The sequence below is a fragment of the Eurypyga helias genome, unplaced genomic scaffold (genome assembly GCF_000690775.1).
Source record: "Eurypyga helias isolate BGI_N326 unplaced genomic scaffold, ASM69077v1 scaffold13159, whole genome shotgun sequence".
Taxonomy (NCBI): Eukaryota; Metazoa; Chordata; class Aves; order Eurypygiformes; family Eurypygidae; genus Eurypyga; species Eurypyga helias.
Window position 1 is genome coordinate 18,238 of NW_010273987.1, and position 9,242 is coordinate 27,479.

The following is a 9,242-nucleotide window of genomic DNA, read 5'->3' on the forward strand; positions in this document are numbered from 1 at the left end:
TTTCCAACATCCTGGCCCAGGACAAAAAAGCATGTGGGAAAATGCCTCTTGTGTTCTGACCAGGCCCGGTCATTGGGTTCCCAGTTTTTCAATTTCCCACCACAACAAAAACATGCCACTTGATCACCAACACCTGTGTAATAGAACCCAGCATTAGCTAATTCCTTTGCTGTCAAGTGGCCATTGAGGGGCCAGTTGTGAAAAGACTTTATCCTGGTCTCTTCACTGCACATAGCAGGGATTTTAGGATACAAATTATCTGACATATCCACAACCTGCCCAGTTCTCAAAAGGCAATCTGCCTCCACATCCACTGGGTCGTCCAGAGTACACGGGAGGGCTGAACTGCTGGAACCATTTTCAGTTCTATGCTGGCAGTTTGGGGCGAGATGGCGTATGTTATTTTCCAGAAAAGTAGATTCGGTAACAAATTCGCAATCTGGGGAAAGCAATGTGTGTGTCTGAAATGCACAATCCCGAGGCCCCCATCCTTCAACAGTTGCGTGGCAACGGAAGCACTGCACTTTATCACCTTCTCCAGTATAAACAAAGCCAGCTTGTGCTAGTGCGGACACCGAAACTGGACAGCCAGGGGGAAAGTCAACAAAAGTTCCTAGTCGGTACTCTTCCTGTGCCCATTCCTGGTCATGGTCAGTGTCTGGAGTGGCACGAGCTTCTGAGTTATCTTGGCCATTACACGTCATCTCTTCATAAGCAGGGCTCTCCTTTCAGATTTCCTAAGGAAAGAATAAATGTTTTAATTTCACAGACACAAGAAGAGATCATACACATACAAGCCTGGAAACTGGCTAAATTAAACTAGCCATCCTTTATGTATTAAAATACTGTCACTTCCTCTTCCCTACTATCTTATCCTTACCTACCCCCTGTTATACAGAGGCAACACCATAACAGTAAAAACAAAATAATAATAAAAACCTGTAAGGAAAGGCAGAAAGGCCATGAAGGTTTACAGGCCAATAAAAATGTAAAAATGATTAACAGAGGTTAAATAAAAATGAAAATCACAGGTTTATATTTTTATAGCTTTAAAAGCATGTTCTACAACCTAAAAAACAAACATTGCAAGAATGAAATCAACGAGACATTTAACAAAAGCTCTGGGCAAAATCCTGCCAAAAGGCTTCCAAACCTGAAATATAGTTACTGAATTCAAAATTGTCGTAGTTTAATCCCAGCCAGCAGCAAAGTACCACACAGCTGCTCGCTCACCTCACCCCAATCCAGTGAAGGAGGAGAAGCAGAAGAAAAGGAAACTCATGGGCTGAGATAAGAACAATTTCATAATTGAATATAAATAATTATACTAACAATACCAGTAATACTAACAATACTATTAATAATATGTAATGAAAATAATACTACCACTATTGCTACTACTAAATAATGAAAATAATCCAAATGATACAATTGCTCACCACCCACAAACTGAGACCCAGCAAGGTTCTGAGTAGATAGAGCCAGAGACAAAAAGACTGAGAGCCTGAGGAGTGACAGCATGAATGGGAAAAAAACCCCAAACAACTAATTAACAGCAACAGCCCCCAGCCCACTCCCAACTTATATACTGAGCATGATGTTCTGTGGAATGAAATACACCTTTGGTCAGTTTGGGTGGGCTGTATGGACTACCTCCCCTCCCCACTGCTTGGAGTGAAGAAGTTGGGAACACAGGCACAGTATCAGAAGCTGAAAAAGTCCTTCAATTGGTACAAACACTCCTTAGCAACAAGTAAACAGGCCAGTGTTGTCAGTACTCTTCTCAGCACAAATCCAAAACATAGCCTCACACCAGCCACTGTGAAGAAAATTAACTCTGTCCTGACTAAAACCAGCACAAAAATACTCATCTAAGCCAACCACATCCACGAGATTTTACATCCCAGTTCTGAAACACAACTGATTTTCCCTGCACTAAGGCCATGACCACCACGCCCATTACAGTTGGGCATCAACTGATAAAGCCGTCATCAAAAAGAAAAAAGCCTTCAGGCTCGTGTTATACTGTAAAAACATACACCCCATTTTTCCTTTCAGCAAAATATCTCATGAAATAAACTACCAGATATTTCACTGGGGCATTCCACCAACGTGCTGTGCTCTGCTTTTAAGATTAGTGCCTTGGACTAGCACTAGCGCTCATGCCCAGCACACTTTCCCATGCCCTGCCTATGCTCTCTATCAAAGTACAGCCAATTCCTGCACCTCTGCCATCACCTCAGCTCTTCCCCCTTCCCTCTCTGAAGGACATGTCATTCTCCTTACTACCTCTCCCACACTCCTGCCTACACTTTTCCAGGGTGAGTACGGACTGCTAGTCCTGCCCTGCACCCTTCTGTGCCAGAAGGCTGCTAACAGCACTCGGATAAGCCGCCTCCTTCATGAGGGCAAAAGAAAGCAACTTGGCTCCCGCAGGTCCTGTGCAAAACCACAAACTGACAGTCATCACCTCCATCCCAAGACGGATGAAGGCAGAGCACAGTTAAAATTCACCCCTTGTCCTGACAAGTGCAGTCACACTATTGATTTAGAAAGTCTTGGGTAGAACACAGGCTACTGCTGACAGTAAGGGAGTACGTTTGGGATGTCTAAGTGGTAAATTAAAATTTTTACGAGACTGCCCAAATGGACTTGTTAGCACAAAGCAATAATCATTCAGCAGTTAGCAAAAAGAAATGCATATAAGGAAGGACAGAATATGTATTTATTTGAACAAGTATCCCCCTTCCATCTTCTATATGAATCCTGAAATGTATCCATTTCTAGTCCTCATCTCCATAAGGTAGGCCATCAGGCAAAAATTTAGCTTCCTCAACACCTGCATTAATATTATACTCTCTGTAAGGTCAATGCAGATGTTACAATTATAATAATTGCTTATATAATATCACTATATTTGGCTTCTACAGGAAGGACCAAACTTTTAAAGTCCAGAAGAGGGAAGGGAAAATTAAAATGACTGTGCATTGCAGGATCACTGCATCCTTTGCCAAGATGACAAAGATAATTAACCTACAAGCAGGTTGAGAAAACATGATGCTAAGAAAACCAAGCATGCTTGCGCCATGTAATCAGGATACGAGACTACTGAGCACCATCTGTAATTCCTTCTGTAAGTCAGTTCGTGACTAATGTAACAACAATAGAAATTATACTGTAATTTTGTGTTTTAGCTTAGCAAATTCAAAAACAGCTTCTGAATGAATTACACTGACCTACAAATCAGGCCTATACACTTGTTTTGACCTTGAAAGGCAAAAAAATTAAAAACTCAAACCAGTAATTACATGTAGTAATATGAAAGCTGTCACAATACATGTATTTTTAACACAGATATGCATACTGAAAACAATTTTTATAAACATCAAATTTTAAACTTTGGTTATTTCCTTTAACATCTTTCTTTAAATCCTCTAGGACTGCATCTGTGAAGACCTCAAGTTATCTTATCGGTCTGTCATCATTACTCCTACACTGCATTCACAAAATAATTTGTATTACTCAGACACCCTTAGCTTCATACTCATTTTCTTATCTGCATGCTTGTAGGACTTTCTACAAGGCGGCAAACAAAGCCTGCCTCACATCCTTCAGAGACTCCTTTTCAAAACATACACTGAAAAAAACAAAACAAATGCATATGCTTTCAACATATCAATAGCAGTATATCTTCATTTCTATTTTACTTACATAGCAATTAATTCAGAAACAGTGAAAAAGCAACTAATCCGACTTAAGTTTTTACATATTAACTATTTTTGGTTTATATTTACTTGAAAATCAGAATAGAGCTTCTGCATCTCCTTTTGATCTGCTGCATACAAAATAACTGTGGCAAATCAGAGACTACTCGGCCATTCTCTGCAGTTTGCCCTCCCTGTCCTTAGCAAAACCAGGGGCAAAGACAGACCAAGGTTCAAGCCTGACAAATCTCAAGAATTTACTGGAGAGACAGAGATAACTCTTGGTTTGTGCTTTTTTGTTCCTTATGCGATATGAAGTAACCACATATTACAATGATTACTATGATACATGAAGTTAGGAAACGGGTAAGACAGAATTAATTATACCCCCATTTCTGGGGGTCTTGCAGTACTTTTCTGGACTTCAACTATAACTCTCCTCCTCCAACATCAGAAAATTTAAGAAAACCTCACTTCTTTTAAAGCAGGCTTCATTTTCAGAGTGCCTATGAAGTGTTTAATTGGGTATTTTCTCCTCTTCCCCCAAGATAACTTCTCACCTTTAAAAATATGGGCTGCAGAACTCAAAAATATCACGTAGGTGGTTCCTTTCATATATGACAGACTTTCCTAACAGAAATAACAGCATGAGTTTTAAACTATTATTTAAATCAGTATGGATTAGTTTTACTCCGCTTATCTTGTTGATCATCCTGGTGTTTCCTGGAAGGATATGTATGTGTTTTAATGATGCTAGGAAACCGAAAAGGAAACACTTGGGCAAAGACACAAAGATGGAAGGAAGAAGATCAAAGACTCAATGGAAATATTAGAAATAGGGATGGAGATGATATTCAATTGACTGTTATTTTTTAGTTATTTTAATTAACTGTGGATGCTAGGAAAAAAAACCCTAACAGAACCATCTAAAATTCAGTATCTGTACCACCCTCGACTGCAATGGAAACAGCAGAGTAATGCCTTCCAGCGAGATCTAACAGCAGTGTCTGAAGCAGACAAAAAAAAAAAAATTGTGTTCTGTACCAGAAGTTCTAACAATTGATGGAAGATATAATTAGAAATAGCATTAGGATAAAACAAAAAAAACCTATACATAATGCATTCATCACTCAGAACACTGAGATTAGCAGCTTTAGTTTTTCAAACAGTTTTTTCTGCAGCGCTATGAGTACTTCAGTACTTCTGCTAGCACAGTGAGTTAAGAAAACAATTATGTCCTCCACATGACAATAATCACACTATCTGCCACACTTGGATTCTCTGGAGGTAAGCAATCCATCTCAATCCTCACAATCACAACAGCATGAAAAGCACATACCAGAAGAGCAGTAAGTACTGAGAGAAGGTCCAACCACCACAGATTAATTCTTTAATATGAACTATTTCAAATTATATCAACCTCAGTATTTAATCCTGATCTTTTGGAGCAGGAAGAGTCAACCATCATTCTAAAAGCCTCTCAAAACCATGTCTAAATACTGCAATGACAGAAGCAAGACAAATCGCTCACAAGTATCTGCTAGCTTTAACGACGCTCCACCCACATTGTGAAGCCCTTTCCTTACCCCCGCCCCTCAACATCCTTGGTTTACACTTCAGTATAATTTTATCTAAGGCAAAAAGACATTAACATATTCATTAAGCACTGAGGCAAACTCTTTGCCTGTGTTAAATACATTAGTACTATTTTAAAATGCAACATCAAGTTTAATTACTTCTATTTCTAACAACTGTTAAAAGCAACTGTTCAAAGTGTACACTTAAAACTAGGTTAGGAGTAGTATTCCTACCCAGGTATTCAACAGCTGCCTTACTCCAGCTGAGTTGGAGGAGCCATTTAGAACAGTTTCTTGTACCATAACAGCACTCAGACAAACATGAACTGCAGAAGAAAAATAACTGCAAATAAATTTTGGAATGGCTTATGGCAAAGAAACATAGATTAATAAAAAGCAGCCAACTGAGACATGTACCCAAGACTTCAGAGTATACACCAGCAGCAAACCTGAGTTCAGAGAGTATACATTATATATACGGAAGTTATTTAAGGCTTTCTGCGTAGATTTATTTATTCACATATGAATTCAAAGTAGAAGCTGCAGAAATGTAAAAAGTTCTTCTTCACTTGTAAAACCAAGGAAATTTTCCTAAACCATTACTGAAGCATTAAGTATTTTCTTACATATGCAGTGAGACTATTTTAGGCTGAAAGATTTCCAGAAGCTGAGACAAGCTTAATCCTGCTTTTAAACATCTGAAGGTATTTGTCACAAGACAACTCCCACTTTCAAGCTAAAGGACCAATTTATCTAGTCTACTGATTAAGGGAAAAAAGACAAAAGTTCATAGCAAAAATGTTAACTTACTCAAAATGCAGAATTGTACGCTGTGGTTTTGCAACACAAATATGTTCAATTCAGCTTTAAAAATGTTAACAGGTATGATTTTATGCAAAACCATGATACCATCACATGACCTAGATCTCAAATGCTTCAAAAGGGAAAACATAGAACCCACTTTTATCTTTCAAGTATATTTTATTAGGCATGATTCTTTCCATCCTTCATTCTAAAGCAGACGGGCATTATAAGGAGTTATTTTTAATCCTCCCCACATAACAAGCATGGCGCTCTCTCCAAGTCAGAAACCTACTTGCACAGCCTCAAATTCCTGACCAAAGAGTACATCAACATGAAGCTTCTACTACTTGACATGCTGACTATGAGAGCAATGTTAGTGTTTATTGTTGACTGAAGTTTGAAATGTGAGAGCACTGCACCAAGTAACTATCAAACAGAACGTACTGTACCAGCCGACACACAGATTATGCACGTGTCACTTCACCGAATTTCACTCCGTGCCTGCTCAGCTCCAATCAGATCAGGGAAGGTGCATGCTGCTAACTGAAAGCGTATTTATGAAGATTAAATAAATCCTGTGTTTCTTGTAGCTTTACACGTGTTTACAAATCTTAGCATACTTACATCTAGGTATCAATATCTATTTTTAAAACAATTCTGCTCAGAGATACTTTTTCACTTCATAAAATCAAGAGGGTATGTATCTACAGGCCTTTGGATTCAGCACCACAGCGTGCATAAATCCACCAGCCCAGCTTCGTTCGTCTGTTTTTCAAACAGGTCCTACTTAGCTTCCCATCAGGGTTTAGCATCACAGAAAGTCTGCCAGCTGCTCAAGCTTATAGTAGGCTATTAGATCCTCCTAATTCTTGACTCCGGTCACAAAGACTTTGACACTCTCTACATCTTAGAAATAAATATAACCAGGCCAATAGAAACACTTTGAGAATTATTTTCATACTGTATTTTTCTTCATGAAGTCACATGGGTATGGAATAGAGCAATAAGGAGGAAGAATGGAATAGAGCAATAAACAAGCAGAATGGATTCATGGCAGTGCTCTCAGCAGATAAGAGTGGGACAAATTTGCACCTGCCAAGGGCAGAGGAAAAAAAATAAAAGGATTGTTTTTGTGAACTTGCAAGATAAATACCTTCAGAAGAACTTTAGCTGTAGGTGTGAGAAGGAAGGTGTAAATACCAGCCACTATAGAAAAAAAATGGCGTGCTGTAGCCTAAGTACATGGTCCTACAGAGATGTCAAGAGTCAAACAATAGACATGATCAATTAGAGCCTTAATGAACGTATAAGTAAGTGTTACCCAAAGCGACCAAGGAAGAGGAAGGACTAAAGATCTGGAGGAAACACCCCTAGCTCTCCCACATATTGCTAAGTGTTTAGTACAAAGCAAAGCATGACAGATAATGTTGGCATTTTTAATTTGGACACAGGAAAATCTAAAGTCTTAGGCAAAGGTTTAGTTCTGAGATCCGCTGCCACCAAAATGAATTGCCCATAGATGACTACCTAAAAGTAAGTGGCGAGAGGGGATGGAACACCAAACCCCCAAAACCAATAAAACACAGCCAAAAACCGCAAGCCCAACACAAAGAAAATCCTACCAAACCCCAAGCACACTGAGAAAGAGATGGAAAGGGAGACTAAAGCTAAAAGTAGAGAACAGGAGAGCCAAGAGCACAAGACATCAAATAACCCCCAGCAAAACAAAACTCTAAAAAGGAAGGAGCAATCCAGATGATCTCAAATTTCCCTGGCAGTTCCAATGAGATGTTTTATTCATGGCATAAGCAGGAATATAACAAAGTATTTTTCAAAGGCACTGTGTAGGACTTAGCTATCAGGTTTTTTTTTAATTCAAGTTAGCTTGAATTGTACTATTTTAGCTTACTGGGATTCTGTAAGTATTCTTTCAGGCAAATCAGAGGAAAGAACGATTTTTTACATTTCTGGCTTCCTCCCACCCCCAACACTTTGGAAAATCAGCCTGCTGTTTTTTCCATCCTGTTTCCATATCACCTATCAATATCTTCAATTGTTTAATTATTCTAGTCCTACCCCTCTTATAAAAGGCTGCTTAATACAACCCAGCATGAAAATCCATCTCAGATTCAGTACTACAACACTACCACATAGAGGGGAGGGAAAACACAGTTTTTCAAAAGATTCTTCATTTTTATCTTATACACTTACATTTTTCATACACAATTCAAGAGATACAAAATCTACCTTTTTACATAGATTATAACATGTAATTCATTAACTGCTGTATTATTAACAGGAATCTGATTTAGCTTCAAGTTCTTCCTCAAGAAATTTGAGACTAAACTTCCAGAACTTTTCCTTCTAATAGCTTGGAAGTTCTGTTTAATACAATTTGAAGCACACTTCTATCCATGAACATCTAACAATACGTGCTGGGGGCTAGGCAAGCTGTGCAGTTCCTACCCTCCTAAAAATCAAAATAACCTACTTTTGTCAACTATGAAGCTGAAATAAACAAACAGAAGTTTAAATTTGTGATTATAAAATGTATCACTTTAGAAACGTATCCCCTAGAAGCTAAGTTACTGCTCTTCTGGTCAAAGAAACAAACAAAAAAACCCAGTCAATGGGGGTATATTAAGTAGAAGAGCCAACATTAAAAGATGTCTTGCAAATCCTGCAGTGCCCTGGGATGCATCTCCTTGTGGAATATGAGCTGTACTCCAGCTTTTAGCGTTACATCCTTTTACAGATCCTTTAAACTTGTAATGGCAGAATCGGATGGAAAAAGAGGGGATCTTCGAGGAGACATAATGACACAGAACTTGAGTTACAGCAACATGATTAATACCACACCAAAACTGCTGAATCTTCTGGATTCTAAAGAAAGAAGTTGTAAACCGCACAAGTACAGAGAGCCGTCACCTCCTGCCCTGCCCACTGGGTATGCACCCCGCTAACGCTCCCGACCATGCCAGTGACACTTGTTATTCACCTTCTTGGAGCTGCAACATGATGCAAAAGCAGCATCATGATACTTTCTGGTATCACTAGCAGGAACGCCAGTGACACTTGTTATTCACCACCTTGGAGCTGCAACATGATGCAAGAGCAGCATCATGATACCTTCTGGTATCACTAGCAGGTATGTTTT

General features: G+C 39.0%; 1 protein-coding gene across 1 annotated transcript in view; it reads right to left on the reverse strand.

The window, feature by feature from the left end:
• The window catches only part of XIAP (X-linked inhibitor of apoptosis), an 8,231-nt gene extending 7,527 nt beyond the window's left edge, over positions 1 to 704 (reverse strand). The window contains exon 1 of the mRNA XM_010159674.1: positions 1 to 704. This exon is cut by the window's left edge and continues 164 nt beyond it. Within this exon, the coding sequence (XP_010157976.1) occupies positions 1 to 704 (704 nt within the window).
• Between the last annotated feature and the right edge of the window lie 8,538 nt (positions 705 to 9,242).